Below are 18,600 nucleotides of genomic sequence, written 5' to 3'. Positions count from 1 at the left end.
TGGTAACACTAGGGGAGGGTGCCTAAATCAAGTCCATGTGAGGGCCCCCTTTTATTGTCTTGTAAGCCCATATGGAAGAAGTCCACCTGTTTTCCCAACCCCCTAGACGACATAGCTGTCTGGCTTTATTGGGAGGGAGTGGTCACTGATGTGGAATAAGGCCTCCTTCCACTTCTGAACAAACGGCCACCCTTACTACATTTTGAATTGTTAACCACTCTAAAGTTTCCTCTAGGTTCATAACTGAACCTAGCAGCTGGTCCTGTTCCCCTGTTAGACCTTCCTCTTTTAAATTTCCAAAAAGTCTTAGAACTCCTGGGGACAGTAATATGAATAGCTTGCTCAACAGCTGATCTATACTTAACTAATGCTCATTCCCAAAACAAAGCAGGAGAAAGAGTGGAAGAACGTAGCAATAAATAAGCACTACCACTTGAAACATTATTCGTGGCTTGCTTCCTTGGCTGGGCTTTTAGTTTTAGGGCTTTCAACAACATTTCCATAAATGAGTTGTACAGGGAATATGGAATCCCTTGTATAGCAGCAGCAAAACATCTGTCTACTTCTGAACTGTCCTCATAGTCCAGCACCAACTTAGTCAATAACAGACACATCATGATTGCAGACCAAATATCCGCTGCCAACTTCCTAAATTTGAACTCTTCCTGCAACAGTGCAGAAGCAACTGGATCAAATTTATTTCATAGCTTAATGTCCGCATATTTTGCAGCTGACAAATACTGCGAAGTTCATATAAGGAACTCTTTTTGTCATTGCATTGGAAATTAAAAAAACTAAAGCATTCCTATCTGAGGGAATGAATGTTAAATCTTTCAATATATTAGGCCAGACTTAATCTATTTCAGAGATCATTTTCAGACAAATATCAGGCCAAGAAATTGTAGTATCGCCGTCTAAAAACAATGAATTATGACAGTTGCTTGGCCTTACTGTCTCTTTATAAGTGCTGGGAGATCAGGAAGTTTAGAAATATTTTCATAAGGAATCCACAGACTCGGACATGGTTGAAAGCAAAGAAGACTTAGGTCTTACCAATGTTACCCCGGGCCTGTTTGGATCATCCCTACACTCAATGTTCTCCATCAGCTGCGTGACAGATGACAGCAGTCTGTTTCCACGCATAGTAACCAACACTTTTGCCCCAGGTGGAAGTGATTGCCAAAATGGGGACAGGATGAAGTCAGTCTCAACAGGTTCTTCTTGCTCTAGTGACTGAACACTATTAGTGCCAACTTCCTCATCCTGATTCTGGAATCCACTAAAATTGGGCTGAATAGGTAGAGGCTCTTGCCTCAAATATCCAATAACCTCCTTTTCGTAGCAGAAGCAGGTGAGTCTAACTGGGGGTTAAGTCTCTTACCTATCACCCATAATTCTAAACTTTCTGCCAACTTGGGATCTTTCCATTGTTTAACATTTAGAATTTTACTCTTTAAGGCCTTATTCCATCTATTTTTATATTAGATCTTTGATAATTCCTTCTTATCTCCTGCAACTTGATTAATCCAATGGTGAAAACAGGTTGTCTGAGACACAGCTGCCATGAATTATGCAAGCCAAATGAGGATCTAACTTGGTAATCCAAGTGGCTCTACATCCTTAATAGTTACATGTAGTATGGTCCCCTTGGGTCCTGGGTGAAACTACTACTACTGAACTCACATCTTTGTATGTAGTGTATGAGCCTGAGCTCTCCATTCCTTGCAGCTCCTCACTCAACACTAGTTCCCTAGGAACAGTTACATGGTCTCCTCCATCATCTAGCAGTCCAGACAACTGTCCTTCATCCTCCAGTTGCACATCACTCATCTAAACCAGGAGGAACATTATGAGTCACATTGTATCATCATAATAATACAAGGGAGATAACAGTTTCTCCCAAACATAATCAATATGACTCTTAACTGATATTTTACTAAGTTATTTCATATAATATCTCTTATTGTTATATAAGCCACCAGTGTGACAATCATAAACAACTAACTCACTATATCATACACCTCTCCCTTGTAATGAGGGGGATTTTTCGTAGAAAGTATAGATAGAATATTTAGTTGTAGGAATGTAAAGTGAGGAAGTTTGGTAGCGTGGCCGGTTAGTTATTTAACTGTAAATACGTTCTTAGGGGAAATCTTTCTCTAAACACCGCTTTCATTACAACTATTTATTATTCACTCAATGACAGACATATTAATAGGACATTATATTTACGTTACTAGACATAAACATGAAATGGAAACGCTTCCCAGCGTAAGTAACTCACCCTATGGATAGCTCTGACGATGACTCATGTGTGACCTGAGGGAGGCCCAGCAGGTGCTGTTGAAGAGAGTGCTGGACTATGTCTCCTCTGGGAGATTCTGCTAGCTGGAGACGCGGTGCTGGGAGGGAAGTCTCCTTCCCGATCTCGACTAGTGACAAGTGTGACTCCGTCTTCTGTCTTCAGTCATGTGAGAGTAATGCTCGTAGAAGGGCTGCAGGGCCTTTATATTGAGGAGAGCCGGCAGATGACCTCTCCTAATTAACACTAAACTGGTTAGATCTAGACTGCTGTGTTTGTTCAGGTGCGTGGTCATGTCGCCGCTTGGTAATGCTTCCTAATTATTACCACCCGGGTGTGTCTTGGCTGGGTGTGGTTTCTTTAACACGGTCATGTCGCCGGGTTAAGCTAATTGCATGGCTGTGAGGACTCTGGGTCAATGTGACTGACCTCTCCTGGGTCAGGCCTGGACAGCTGTGTTTGCCCAGTTGTAGTTGTAACACGGTCATATCTCAGGGTTAACTCAAGTACCTTGTCTGTGACCTCTTCTGTGTCAGGTCTTACTGTCACTGTAGGGTGTGTCAACCTATGTGGGTTACCACGTGGGAACCTACTTACTGTTATATGTGTTGTTCTTCTCTGGGCTGTAAGCTATGGTCTGATAAACAATCATTACACCCTTCTCTTATCTTAATTATCCCTCAGCTCAATGAACTTTGTTTTTTAATCAAGCTAACTTCATTTTAGAGTATTTATATTTTGAGGGATCACCAAGTCCTTTTTTTGTTGCCAATCAGGGTGCACAGACAGTACCGCTTCAACTAATCATGCTTGAGCGATGATGCCTGAGTGAGCATCAAGTCACCTGGAAGGGTTGACAGTGCTGAGCTGCTAGCATAGCGCTCCATTAGCTAACATAGTTCACCATTACTCTAGCAAGATGTATCGGGTTGAGAATTCCACCCTGAATGGTTCTCATTTAACCCATACTGAGGATACTAGGTTCATTTTTGGCATGGCGAGTTAATGCTAGACATTTACATACCTAGGTATAAAGCTAGATACCGCTTTATGGTTTGAACAAAATACATATATTTACAATATTATTTCTTCATGTATTGGGAAATATTCAATAAAATTTTATAATTTTATATGCACGAGGTACATGGATAAAATAAGTATAAGTTAGTTGATGTTGAAAGTAATATAAATTCTAGTACAAGGTGTAAAATTGGTTAAAAATTAGTAAATTTATTTAAAAAAATGGGGGATGAGGATTTGTTAATAAGTAAAATGAAGGGTTGTGCAAAAAAGTTTGGGAACCACTGCCTGAGTCAAATAGATAGATGGGTAGATCATTAGATGGATAGATCATATCATCTTTACTGGATATTCCTGTTATCTAGAGTTATAGTAAGACTAGTTAATAGTCTAAAAGTATCTTTGAATATTGTAATTTCAAATCTGATTCAAGCAGTGACCAAGCATTAACTCAGTGTGCCAGTTATATCAAAATTGTAGTAGTGGATCATGCTACATTGTGGGTCTACTGTAGAACAACACATCTGAAAAGACATGAAAACAATTGAGGGAGAGCCTGTGTTCTCCTTATTTCAGCCATCAGCACCATAGTGAAAAAATAAATGGTTACTTTGATGATAAACTTTTCAGAGCCTGGAAGAAAGCTATGCTCGGGAGTACTGCTCTGCCATGGACAATGCCCGCCAGTCCAAGATATCGTCTGATGAGTTGTGTCCCTTCCTCACTTACTTTGACCTCCAACAAATTGTAGATGATGTTAATTTGAGGCTGCAGGAGGTTAACAATAGTAAGTTTTCATTGTTTAAGCTATTCTTGTCAACTAACTTCACTCCATTTCCACTTATTCTCAGTTCATGATAAACAAAGTAAACTGTAGATATTCATATTTAAATGCCTGTAATTATTGAGTTTATTCATCATATTTTCATTTACTCGTCCATCTTCACATATTTTTATTTTTAGAGGTTGGAGCACTAAAAGTTGTTAATGGAGCTGTGGGTGGAGGTGATGTAGAGGGGTCAATGGCTGCTCTGAGACACCCAGCTCTTAAATTATCCTCTCTGCATGCCAAGGACTCTCTTCACTACTACCAGCTCCTTAAGGTATGCTGTATACAGAGTAGGTATCATTACAAACACAATACAGTATGTGCAGTAAGTGAAAGAACTTTAGGAAAAACCTCAAGTGAAGGGATAATTTTCCGACGGGTGTGAATGCAACGTAAAGATGATGATATTTGTTTCAAAATTCATTTTGTTTTCATACAGTAGTAAGAAAGGGTATATTTTGTGTTCAAATAATATAATGGAAGTGAAAGATTGTAAACATTAGGTTATTTTTTCATACATGGTATGTCATTTTCAGATCATTCATAGTATGTTTTCACTTTTACTTACAGCTACTTAAGGATGCTAAATGTGAGATGCTGGGAGACAATGCAGCAGAACTGTGGCTGGAGGACATTGTAGAGGTTGTTGATGCGGTGCGGAGACATGCAGAAGAGTCGTCCAGCATGGCAGTGATGATGGCTAGGGTGAACAATGCTTTGGCAGCTGGAGGTGATTCTATCATTATTGATGTTCTCAGGTAAATTTTGGTCTTCGTAATTGTTGTATTTTTCTCTACTTTAATGATGTTTTTCTTACTTCCACTTATTTATTTTTGTGCTGTAATACAGGCTGGCTGGAAATAAAAGAAGACACATCCACACAAAATCATTTTGAATGCCATATGTACTCTGATACAGTAGAACGTTGATTTAAAGCGACACCCACAATTAAGGACAAAGTTTTAATTTAATGCGAATATTTCCTATTTTGCATGAGTCAATCTGGCGCATCATATTTTAAATTTTGCGCCTAATGTTTCTCTGGGCACGCTACACGGCTGCCCGCCACCCTCTCACACCCTCCCACATGCTCAGTTCTCACACTGATGCTCTAGTGAACGGACATATTGTGTGACACTATCTCCTTCTACCACGTGCATCAACCATGACCACTGTGTCCATGAGGCCAGCTACTACATCATTAGCTACCCCCCAGGTCAAGAAATGGGTCGTACACGCACCAAACGCTAGCCTGCCAAAGCTCCACCCCCTCCATCCAAGCTCTGTCTCCATAAGGTTTTTCAATTAATATTTTTGGCTCAATATATGTAACTTTATTCGTTTATTTTTACCTATTTACATGCACACACTGTCCTAAGGGCAAAGCTGTACAGGTGCTCCTCTACTTAAAATATTCAACTTACAAACTTTCAGAAATAAAAACATCATCACTGAGGGAGGTTACCTGTCAGAACAGGTGTTTAATGTGGATGAGACTGGATTATTTTGAAGAAAATTCCAGATAGGACAAGCATTGTCTAAGAAGAGAAGAGTGAGCCAAGTTTTAAGGCTGTATTAAAGGGTATAGCTGAACTAAATATCCATAATCTTTTAATTTTTTACATTATGTTTGGTATCTACAAGAGTAAAGTTGGACTTACTAACAAGCCTCAGGAACGTAACTCATTCGAAGTAGGGGAGCACCTGTACTGTACATGTACTCAAAATAATAATGTAATAAATGATTTCTAAAATTTTTGTCTAGTGCAAACTATAGCATGTTTATATTCAAATTAATCAGTATCTATAAAAATTCCAGCAAAGTAAATTAAATTCTCCCAGGTCACTTCTGTGACATTTATAAGCAAAAACAAAAACTCAATCTTAAGGACATAAATGAACAAATAAATAAATACTTCACTAGACCTTCGGCACAACTGTCAAACTTGCCACTGTCACTCCCCCCCCCTCCTTCCATCTTCCCAGCCAGGGTTTGGTGTTTTAGACCTAAAGTCCTTATCATATATAATATCAGACTAAAGTTAGGAGAATATAATTTGCATTGCTGAAATCCTTGCAAGACAGCGAATAATTTTAATATATATGTCATATACAGTATTTTGCACAAGACATAAAAATTTGTGCCCTTTGTAATAAAATTTTTAATTAGAACTAAAATTTGCATGTCTAATGTGAACAATAGCATGTTTATATTCAAACTAATTACTATCTTACAAGAATTCCAGCAATGTTAATTATATTCTCCCAGGTCAGTTCAGTGACATTTTATAAGAGAAAAACTTAAGGACAGATAAATAAATAAGCACTAGACCTTGGCATCAACTGTCAAACATATCACCTCACCTCCCCTCCCCCCATCTTCCCAGCCAGTAAACAGACCATTTTTATCCCTTAATTTTAGCTGTGTTGATTTATGAGTGTTTGTTTTAACATAATACTACAAAAAACAATGTTTTGTTTATTCTAGGAGATGGGCTGAGGTGCATCTGGGTAGACTGTCAGTATTTTTAGTATTTTGTGTTTCTCTCAAGTACCAAACTAAATTATTCCATTGAAACAAACACTTCGATTTAGTGCAAATTCGGTTTAATGCGACCTCTCTTGGAACCTATCTCGTGTTATATTGATGTTCTACTGTACAGTATACTAAATGGCACCCCTTCAGCCACTATCACCACACTGCTGGTCCATTACCACTCGGGTGGAAGTGTTATCATTTGAGGCCCCCCGCATTATAAGGTTCTTTCAGACCACCCGGGCGAAACCCGTTTTTTGTTGGAAAGCACTATTTTCGGCCAAGCTCTACATGATGGTAGTGGATAAGATCTTACTAGACTGTAAATAAGGTTGAAAGCCCTTTGAAAATAGGATGTAACATCGATTTGTGGCTGACAGGAAAGTATGGGCTTGGCTTTCGCGTTGTCAGGAGCTCTGTCCCGTGGGTGAGAGAAGCAGGCGGCCAATCATAGCAGCCGGCCCGCAGCCTCCTCCCCTGTATCCGCCAGTGATAGTGAGCGTCTGCTATCTAATTCACTGCCCCTCCAGCCAATGAGCGCTGAATTCCTCTCCCTGTCTCCCTCAGTTCTCTTTTGTTGTGGTGGGATCTACACTGATATCGATTAAAGCAAAAAGGCCACAAGTGGTTGGGAGTTTTGTATCTTCAAGTCAACTTTGCAACAACCCAGTACATTACTCCATGATGCACTACCTACCATCTACAAGAACGGTCCTTTAGCTTCAAAATGCATAAAAAATGAATGCTGTATCTCAAAAAACAACAAACTTATGCTTGTTAGAAGTTGGAAAAACTTTAAACGCAGTTTTCTCGGTTTAAAATTTTGGCGCGAGTAACTTTTACGATGCAGGGGGCCTCATTTACAGTGTTCGGTTCTGTCACATACTAATTAATACTACAGTGCAATGCATTGTGTTTTCATATTACTGTATTTAGTTCTTTTAAAGCAATGCACAACTTTTATTTCATTGGAGTGTCATATGGTTGCAGGATATGAATTTTTGTCTGAAAAAACTAACTTCTCATCAATGAAGATGAATGGTGAGGAAAAAATAGACTTTGGAGTAGAGCTTTGGCATGTGGGAGGGATTACAAAGCCCATAAATGTATGTTATCATCATCACACTTCTCTGTTGGAAGTTATATGTTTTTCAATTTTTGACCCCCTCCCTACTTTTTTTTTTATTTATGTAATTTTTGGACCATTCTGTTGACTGAGGTTTTCAAATGTTTGAAATTTTGATATGTCAGGCTGTACTGTGTTGTGTTGACAGTTTCACAATTCTTTTCACAGGTCTCCAGATTTGACACACCTACACATCAAGAACAACTACATGTTGGGGGTCCTCACTCTGCTCAAGAAGACATACAGAGAGAAGGAAGCAGTACCGACCAGATGCCCCTGGCTCCCTTACTCTCTTAATGATGGCTCTGAGGTTGGTGTGAGGAAGTGATTCTTTATTGGGTTTTTAAAATTGGTTGGTAATTAATACTTTTACCCACCTAAACTTTTCTGCTACCTAGTATAGTGAAATTTGCTTAAGATCACTGTCTCTTGAGCTTTAACACTTTGGCGGGCCAATGACGAATATTTATCAACCAAAAAACTCCTGTTAGTGTTTTGGTGATGAAAATATTGTCTTTGACTTAAAAAACTCACCAAAAATCGTTTTATCGCGTGATTTCCATGGTCCAAATCTGAAAGTGTGCGCCAATGTCTTCCCATTTTTGCCGCACAACTGTGGTGGACGTGAGGTGTCAGGATAATCGTCCTTGGGCCTGCAAGCATCAGTGCGTCCTAAGAATTTACGGCGTATAGATGCTATCCACTTCTTTGTGATATTCACTAGTATGTTGGTGTTAGATTTAATTTCGTTTGTATAATAGTATTGTAGAGCAATTCTTCACTATGTATTTAGCAAAAAATTAAGAAATTTACACATACTGTACATTATAAATTCTTATTTGAATAAAAATTATGGCAGTTACATTATGAATAATCAGTTGAAATTAAGAGATGTTCTATGCTTCTGGAATTTTACTTAAGTTCATTCACTGTCTGTTCAAACTCATTAAAGTTCTATTAGAGAAAAGGAAGTGAGGGTCTGTTATGATGTGATAACAGGATTTACATCTAAGTTTGTTCAAGCTGCTGGTGTTTCTATTTGATCTTGTCCACAAGTCTGAGAGTCAAGTGGTTTGGTCTGTTTAACATTATTGGTCTTTATATACAGTTTGAAATAAATTCAATTCATATTTTCTCTTAGTGACCTCTACCTAGTTTTTATTTTTTGCTTACTACTGTACCATTCTTACTATCTCTGGATATTGTTTTGTCTTCCTCTTTTCTCTATACTTCAGTGACATCTGACCTAAGCTGTTGCATCGCCAGGGATGTAATTAACACAATCAATCAATCAATTTCTCTATACTTGGTACTTATCTGTTTATTGATGTGTGTTTTATCAAAATTTCCACACACTACACTTTAGTTAACCAGAATCCCCAAAGACTACACTCACACAATACTGTATGACACTAGGTGAGCTGTATTGTGGCATATTGTACTGTACTAGATTTACAGTATACAGTACTTTATTTTATTGCAAAATTATTTACGGTAATCTACGCCAAGTTGGTACAAATTAAGTTTTTTGCAGGTGTTCTTGAACTTGAAATCTGGTAAATATCAGTGGGAGAAGCCAGAGGAGGTGGTGGTGGCCCATCAGAGCAGATATGTAACACAAGTGGACCTGGAGGAGGCTGTAGCATGTGTCATTCAGCAAGAAGCTCACAATAAGCAGGTTGGTTTATTGAGTACAGGGTATTTGGTAAATATCCCAAAGCTACTCTTAAATTTTGTTATGTACTCATACCAAGTTTTAAGACCCAAGAAGGCAACACCTTCTTACTATAAGATGTTACATTTGATTTGTGTATATTAAATGTACAGTCCACGGCACTTGTAAGCCCCACAGAGTGGCAGCCTCAAAATTCCTAACTGGCAACTTCCATTGGTCTATTCTTACCCCACCTCCAACAGACAATCCAGGCAATTAATCGGTGGTCTTATACCTAGGTATGTTAATGCCTAGCAATAACTCGCCAGGCCAACATACAGGCAATTAAAACATCTAATAATTACTTAATAAGTAATATTAGGAGGACACGTCGCTACCTGGCATTTAATTGCAGTTCTCAAAACCCCCTCTCGCATAACAGATGGACTTCTTCCATATGGGCTTACAAGACAATAAAAGGGGGCCTCACATGGACTTGGTTGAGGCGCCCTCCCCTAGCGTTACCAAAAAGGGGTCAAAACCCAACCCCCTTCCTTACAGAATTTGTAATTCAACTGTTAAACAGAGGTGTAATAGAACTGTTACAGTCAGAGAAATGTTTCATGTCTCGCCTATTCCCAGTCCCCAAGAAAGGCAGCAACAAATTGAGATGGATTTTGGATCTTTCAGTCAAATTGCAATTAAATGCCAGGTAATTGCGTCTCCTCCTAATATTACTTATTAAGTAATTATTAGATGTTTTAATTTCCTGTGTGTTGGCCTGGCGAGTTATTGCTAGGCATTAACATACCTAGGTATAAGCTAGGCGTCGCATTCTGGACTATATCACAAAACTGGTTTTTAGAAAAATCTCATTCCCGGAAGTGCTCTGCACCAATTGTTCCGGCTAACGGGATGTCACTGTATTATTATTATTATTATTTATATTAAGTTTTATTAATTTTATGATTATTATTATTATTATTTTATTATATTTTTGCCCCCCAGGCCTTGGTGTGGGTCATAAAATGACCTGTGCCCGGGTGGGCTAATGCCCGTAAAAGAAAAAAAGTAACATGTTGGGGGTAACCATTGACTTTACTTACACATATCCTTAATTTGTGCATTGAGGACTTCTTATACTGAGATATAAAGCAAAACTTCAACAGAAAATTATAAAATTAATTGGGGAAATTAATTATCAAATTTTTAAACTCCAGTGACTGTTAGAACAAATATCAGAATATCAACTTTTTGACCACAAATTTATAATCTTCATGTCAAGGAATACTTATACAGTACTGAGATTTAGAGGACAATTTTTCAGCTCCAAGGAATACCTATACCAGGGGTGTCAAATTAATTTGCCAAGGCGGGCCAGATTTAATATGAGTACACAGTATGCGGGCCAAGTAACATAATTATGAACACTTCGCAATCACCTCTCAGGTAAGTAGTATGACAAAATAAGAAAGGTGGATTTAGTCTGTGCTCATGCAAAACCCTTACAAACAAACAAATCAAGTGTTTACTTACCTTGATCAATCTTATTGTTTACTACTGCTGCTTCCTGATAATTGGCACCTCTTGGTATGGACCAGTGCATCAAAGTTTGGCACTAACGACTGAGCTGTCGCAACCTTCAGTATTGAACTAAGGTGCGCATCAGTAAGTTGAGACCGAAGCCGAGACTTGTTCAAGTTCATCACAGAAAAGAGTTGTTCACAGACATATGCCAAACATTGACATAATCTTTGAGGCAAAACATTTAATCCTGGGATAATTTGGTCCAAAATATTGATAAAATGTGCCACCATCAACACTCGAAAACTTGTTCCTCAACACAGAATCACACTGGAGTTCAATTAATTCTAACTGAAGTTGTTCTGGTACCTCATTAACACCAACAGAGAATGGGTCCCGAAAAATGGAAAAATCCTTCTCAAGTCTTTTAAAGTCGGCAAATCTTTCTTGGAACTCGTTTATTAATTTGGAAATCTTGATGCAGTACTTTTTTGTGTTGATATCAGCATCAAACTCAGGTGTGCCTTGCAGGGACTTCAAGGTCGGAAAGTGAGAAAGATTACTCTCTGATAGTTGCTGTTCAAAAAGCTGATGTTGATTGAGTATTTTGTTCTAGGAAACAGCAGACTATTTTATTCTGCTGAGGGATACACTCGCTATTTAGTTCTAGCTCCTCAAGGTAAGGCTGGAGCAGCAAATGGGCCGCGGGCCTCATGCATGAGTGTGTCGGGCCGCATGACACCCCTGACTTATACAGTAAAACCCCATAATTCATACCACTCTAATTTGAAACATTTTGAAATATTACGATACATATTAAAATTTTCATAATATTTGGTAAATTTTGAATTGCAAGACATTTATGAATATACAGTATAGACACTAACGTCACCATGGGATGTGACTGCTGACTGTCTATCTCAGTGTAAACAACGTTCAGGTACTATACTATAGCCTAGGATTAAAGACAGTAAGGATAGATCATCGAGCACTTGTTTTACCCATAATGCACAGCTCAGTGACGTCACTGTTGTAAACACGCGTCATCTGGTAACCTCTGTGTGTGCCCGCGTCTGCTCCCGGTACCATTGTATCAATAATTATGGTTATTTGTCCAATATATGGGTGCACATGCAGAGTACATCAAGTATTACAGATATCCCAGAGATAAGAAAATTTGTGATAAAAGGATAAATGCCTGCAAGCATTCTGGTAAAATAAACACATTAGCGAGCCAAGAACTTGTTTGAAGAGAGCTCATATTTCATTTGTATCTCCTTAATTCTGGAATGTTTGTCAATATCCAGGTATCTACAAGAATGTGATACATTCATCTTGCTGTATGTGGCCAAAAAGAACTGAACGTCTTCGATGATCTTGAAAAAATTAAAGGGAACTACAGTGGTCCCTTGATTAACAAACGGTCCAATTAACGAAAGGATTTTCACTTCCATTAACGAACAAAACTTCGATTAACGAAAGCCTTACGAGAAACATGATTTGTTGTGCTCATCAGCTGATCGGCTAGTCCGCCAATGCAGTAATTGGTTCTATGTTTACATTCTTTTCCAGTGGAGTAAATATCAGGAAGGTTGTGCTCTTTAATATTTTTGCATTTTTATATTAAAATTATAAGTCATTCTAAAATTTAGTTAACATGTTGATAATATATGCAGTACAGGGAACAGTTTTTGTGCGCCCATCAGCTGATTGACTCGCCCACCAAAGCTTCTCTGTTTAAGTTTGTTTACAGTGGAGGAAACATCGAGTTTGTTGGTCTCTTGAATATTTTTGCATTAAAATTATTGGTCATTCTGAAACATTCTACATACACACCTCAAAGTAAGTGTACAGTACTTTACTGCATTTTGTTTATACTTTGTATGTGCTTTTTTTTTGTGAGTTGGAACCAATTACCCAATATCCCATTGAAATAATAGATTCAGTTAACAAAATTTATGGTTAACGAACGACTCTGTGGAACCAATTGTGTTCGTTAATCGAGATGTTCACCGTACATCCGTACGTGGGTTTTAGGTGTCAACACCATGCTTGTTTCAAGATGTGAGGGAAGATTTCTTGTACTTTCTTAATTATGCAATGTCAGTCAATATCGGGTCATCCAGAAGACAGTGAGACATAGTTCTTACCACATCTGACAAAAACAATAAAAGCCGGTTCATTCATGTTGGTCCGTCATTGAGTGTACATCCATAGTTTATCACGCAAGCTTTTATTCCACAGAAGTACTGTACAGGTTCTTAGAAATTTTAAAATTTTGCTTGGGGAAGATAATGGAATTGTACTGTGCCGTTGTTTTTGCTTCTTTTTTTATTCCCTCAGAAGGTGTCCCACATATTTCATAAAATCTTAATTCATAAGATATTTCTAATTATGGGGGTTTTACTGAACATACAAAATTTTTAGTAAAAAAATGTTTTGGACCCAAAGACTATTTTTTAAATTTCAAACTCCATTGTAAAGTCAACGCTTACCTCCAACACGTTAGCTTGGATAAATAACTTTAAAAGTTTATTTTCTTTGTTTCTAAAACTTATTCATACTTATGTGCTAAGGGCTAGGCATTGACTTTACACCTTGGCTGACTACCAATTAGTTGCCTGGAGGTGGGGGAGGTATGTATCCAGCAAAGTTGCCAATTATAAATTTAGAGGCCGCCAGTCCGTGTGACTTACAAGTGGCTGCTGGTAGTGAAGGGCCTGTATTCACTTTGGTCAATTACTTCAAGTCTGATTGGATGATTGAGATGTGATAATAGCAATAAATGTAATCTTTTATATGAAATATGTTAAAATACAAATTGTGCTGCTTCATTCCTCAAGGCTTTTCTCGGAGTAATAAAATAAGTTATTGGCAGTAAAGAGATTCATGAAGACCCTTCTTTGGAAAATTCTTAAAGTTGCAATGTTTGATATCAGCATGGCTGGTTTCTACACTTTGGCTACACGCCTGCATTCTGTTGTTGCATGTTCACTGTTGTTGAAGGAATGAGAGTCAAATTTTCATCTATACCGTACCTTTGTGATCTTCCATCTCCAGATCAGAAATATTAAAAAATAAATAAAATCTGTATATATAAATACAATATAATATACCTCTTGCTCAGTTGGACAGATTGGTGGTGAGACTCCAGGCAAGGGCACGAGGCTGGCTCACTAGGCAGCACTTACTCAGACAGAAATATGCTGCCATCACCATCCAGGTTAGTAGACATTCATTGAATCAAATATTTTTTTTATTTGCTTCTACAGATCGGACTATACAGTTTAATGGTATGACTTTTCCTGACTGAAATTTGTAGGTGTCCAGGCAGTCCCTAGCTTCTGGCAGCTTTAATTTTGGTGGTTCTTATCTTCCTTCTCTTCATTATCAAAGTCGTCTGCAGCTTCATGTACAGAGTCCACAATCTCCTCTTCTGTCAAGTTGTGGTATCCAGAATCAGCCAAGCCTCCACATCCCCAACTGTAGCATCCTTCTCTCCTGCTTCGAGAAGGGTTCTGTGGCAGTCTTCTGATGTGAAGCCCTCATAATCATGCTCCTCATAAATTTCATAAAGGAGCTTCTTCTAGGCATCGATGAGGGTTGTTGTCTCGACTTCTTTTTCAGCAGCAGCAAAATTAGAGAGCATGGACCTGAAGTTGTATAACCAAGTTTCTGAGGGTCCTCTGCCCTCTTGTGTCCTCCACCTGATCCTCGCTTGTCTCTTCCACCACCATCACTTCATCCCAAAACTTGGGTTTGTACAGCCTTTTTGCAGCATAAATAACACCTTGATCCATTGGCTGTATGACAGAGGTGGTGTTGGGTGGCAATACCTGGCACCTGCTTCACTGTTTTTCAATGTTGAGATGTGAGGTAGCATTATCTTAGAGGAGGATAGCCTTCACTTCATCAGCAGGGATTTTCAGATCGTCCACCTGCTCACGTCTGATCTCCACCACAGCATGTTTGAAAAACCAGTCTGATGTTATGGTTCCAGTAAACCATGCATAATGTCCTTGATTGCGCGAGGTTTCTTGTTCTTTCCTACAACCACAGGTGTAAGCATATGGCTCCCATCAGCATTTGCACACAGCAATGCAGACACTCGTTCCTTGGAAAGTTTACCACCAGACACACTTTTTCACTTCTAGAGGCTTGTGTATTTTCTGGTAAAGCTCTCCAATAGAGTCCAGTTTCATCTGCATTGTAGCTGGCATAATCAAAGGTTTTCAGCTTCCATTAAGTCCTTCAACATTTTCCTAAATGGTTCCACAGCATCAATATCAGCACTGAGCCTCTCCCCACATATTTTCTTATTCACAATATTGTGGCGCCCTCGAAATCTAAATAACCAACCAGCACTAGCATGAAAATCCTTTGCATTCATATATTTTGCTAACCTTTCAACAGCTGCCTGGATTTCCACACCTGTGGCTGTTATTCCATTTGCATGTAGCTGTATGTACCATTTATACACTGCCTCTTCCGAGCCCTCATTCTCTTAATGCCAGATTATTCCTGGTTCACATTAAATTTCAAGGCTATTTGCTCAACATATCTTTCGATTTTCGTATACCCGACACTGACTGCTTTGAAATTCTGTATTCCGCGCATATTTGCGAGGGAGCAGCACCTTTTTCTAGCCATTTTGAATGGTTAGAGTACAGTTTTAGAGCAAAAGCAATTAAGCACACACGAATGATGTGAAGTCATAACAGAGACTGGCTTGGCGTCGCTTGGGAGACGCTGTGACGTTGCGCAATGAGGGCAGTGCGCCAAGCCGAGAGAGCATAGCGCGGCCAGACGAGAGCGGGCGATGCGCTGTAGAAAGTAGTCCGTGACGACGCAAAACAACGTAGTATCGGATCACCTGGACGTTAAACGAATTTTTGGTCCCTAAAGTTTAGCGACGTAGTACCAAAATAATGTTAAGCGGAACGACGTTATACGAGGACTTACTGTATTTCATTAGGGAAGTAAAGCAGATACACTTTATAGTAATTTTACAAAGTACAGTAGTGGGAATCTAGAAATTAACTAAGTACAGGGGGCCCCCCAAATTAACGGGGGTTCGGTTCTCAAAATGGCCGCAAATCACCAAATCCGCGAACAACATTTGTGGACTGGGGGGGGGGGGACGTACATTTTTACTTTTGTACAAAGAAATGTATATTCCCTTTATGTGTTTGACCTTGTATATATATATATATATTTATATATATGTGTGTGTGTGTGTGTGTGTGTGAAGAGACGCATACAAATAAATAATAATTGGAATATCCTCTCACAAATAATTAAAAATAATTATTACAAATGTGTCAGTCTACCCTCAAGTCTGTGCTCTATTAATAAAGTACTGTACTGTAATAGAGAACGGACTTGAGGGTAGACTGTCACATTTTTAAAAAATTTGTTTCTGATTATTTGAGAGTATTTTCCAATTATTATTTATTTATGTGTGTTTTGTGTGTGTGTGTGTGCCTACACACACATATTTACAATACAGGTAAAGAAAATTACTGTCTCTAGAACAAATGGCTGCCTGTCCCAGCCGCGAAAATGACGGCAACTTTAAAATTACCCACAGACATTCTTGGGTACTTCCAGGATGTTATCCGCGAATAACCCAGAACCGCGAAGTAAAAATCCACGAACTTGGGGGGGGGGGGCCTGTATACAATTTTACATGATGTGTTCAGACTTTAATAATTATTGTTATCTTTGTTATTCTTTTTGTTTTTATTGATACAAGCAATGACCATTATATGATGGGGTTAGGGACCTCAAAAAACCCTTGATAAAAGATCAATCATATATCAATATTAATAACTTATGGGGAAAACTAGTTTCCGTTCCTGAGCCCCTGAAGAGCCCAAACAAGTATTATATCCTGCTGTTATATTGATTAAATGTCTAAGTAACTCAAATAATTTATAAATATACATAAAATCAATAAATTTATACAAAATAAAGACAAAAATAATAAATTTATATACATAGAGATTTTTTCATTTACCTTACATGATTATGTATGTGTACAGTAGTAAGTTGCAATCCCTCAGCTGTCACTACAAGTAATTTGAGGTAGACATAGGTATTTATTTATTTTTTTTTATTTTTTTTTACACGCACACACACACACACACTTAGCAGAATGTGCAAAAAGGTCAAAAACATGGACAATAATTTTTTGTGTGTCCTTGAGTTAGTGTAGATTGTGGGAGCTGGAGGGGGGTGAGGTGTTGGCATCTCAGCTTCCATAAGCTGTGAACTGCTTTAGTATTATTTTTCAACGTGTATTTTCGGGTAGACACGTGTAATTTTCTTCAAATTTTTAAAACTTTATTACATGCACACAATCATTTATATAGAATATGCAGAAAAAAAACATCATAAGGTCAAAAACATAAAAGGATTAAACATTTATTTTGAGTGTGGGAGCTAGCACGGAGTGAGGGAAGGAAGAAGCGGCATTCCCTCATGACTCTGCTGTCCCGAGCGTAGTGACAGATTGCCAAATGGCGACGCAGTATTTTTTTATTCTTTTATTAATATTTTTACTCCTCACATTTACTGGTACTGTATAGTATATATTGTTTTATATACAGGAAATATCTTTTTCCACATGAAAACCATCATCTGGGCAATGTGATACAGTTCAACTGCATAGCCTGGCAGTCACCGGGCACGGATAGGTCATCATATCTCAGAATATTGAAAGATATTGTACATCACTTTTTATTAGAAATGACAATGTAGGAAAACCATTCGGGTAGCGACCATCGTAAAACTGATCATTAACCATTGCATAGTGGTAAATGGCGTTAATCTTTTAATATTGTAAAACTCATTAACCGTATATACTGTAGATCTATCATATAATGGTCATTGCCTGTATTATTATTATTAAGGTTATTTACAATTTAATCTTCCTGTGTATTTCTGTTGAAATGGCAAGTGTAATGAAGATTCCACGTTATAAAGAGTTACTGTACACATTTGCAGTCCTGGTGGCGCATGATCCGAGCGCGCCGCACCTACTTGATGTATTGTCAAGCCTTAAAAATGTGGGAACCCTACATCATTGTCCTTCAGAGGGCTGTACGTTCGTGGCTACTCCGCAGAAGAATAAAAAAAGTCCACCAGCACTTCACCAACCACGTAAGTATTAATGATGAGTTTTCTTATGTCAAGATTTTTGTCCTAAGAACGTATTCATATACATGTGTGACCCGTGAGATAGTTGGCTCATTAGACTTGAGACGTTTATTAATGCAAGGGAGGACATGCCAAAACCAAGTTTTGAGAAAATGGGGTTTAAAGGTTTCCCATATTCAAAATGCCATAGAACCTCCCAAAATTGATCAATTCCATTCAGTGAGGTCTCTCTTTAAAGGCGATTCAATGTAGTATATGATTCTCGTAATAAATGAGGTGTGATGTATGATTTTGGTTCATATTGATGTCAAATAATGAAATGGTGTGAAATTAACATTCATGAAAATAATGAAACAATAAAGTTCTGTACACAAAACAAAAATTTATACTGTAATTAAAAAAACTAACTAATGGTAACACACTCTAGATGATGATTATGCTCTACTAA

General features: G+C 38.2%; 1 protein-coding gene across 1 annotated transcript in view; it reads left to right on the top strand.

Annotated features, from left to right (window-relative positions):
- LOC121872086 (ras GTPase-activating-like protein IQGAP3) overlaps positions 1–18,600 on the top strand; it is a 123,093-nt gene that overhangs the window by 26,165 nt on the left and 78,328 nt on the right. Inside the window, exons 12-18 of the mRNA XM_042374778.1 lie at positions 3,953–4,109; positions 4,286–4,425; positions 4,722–4,909; positions 7,982–8,123; positions 9,348–9,491; positions 14,119–14,214; positions 18,000–18,155. Coding sequence (XP_042230712.1) covers positions 3,953–4,109; positions 4,286–4,425; positions 4,722–4,909; positions 7,982–8,123; positions 9,348–9,491; positions 14,119–14,214; positions 18,000–18,155 — 1,023 coding nt within the window. The remainder of the gene's footprint in view (positions 1–3,952; positions 4,110–4,285; positions 4,426–4,721; positions 4,910–7,981; positions 8,124–9,347; positions 9,492–14,118; positions 14,215–17,999; positions 18,156–18,600) is intronic.

This window comes from Homarus americanus, unplaced genomic scaffold (genome assembly GCF_018991925.1).
Source record: "Homarus americanus isolate GMGI-L3 unplaced genomic scaffold, GMGI_Hamer_2.0 scaffold51476, whole genome shotgun sequence".
Classification (NCBI taxonomy): Eukaryota; Metazoa; Arthropoda; class Malacostraca; order Decapoda; family Nephropidae; genus Homarus; species Homarus americanus.
Note: the sequence above shows the minus strand (reverse complement) of the source record. Positions and strands in the feature narration are given on the sequence as shown.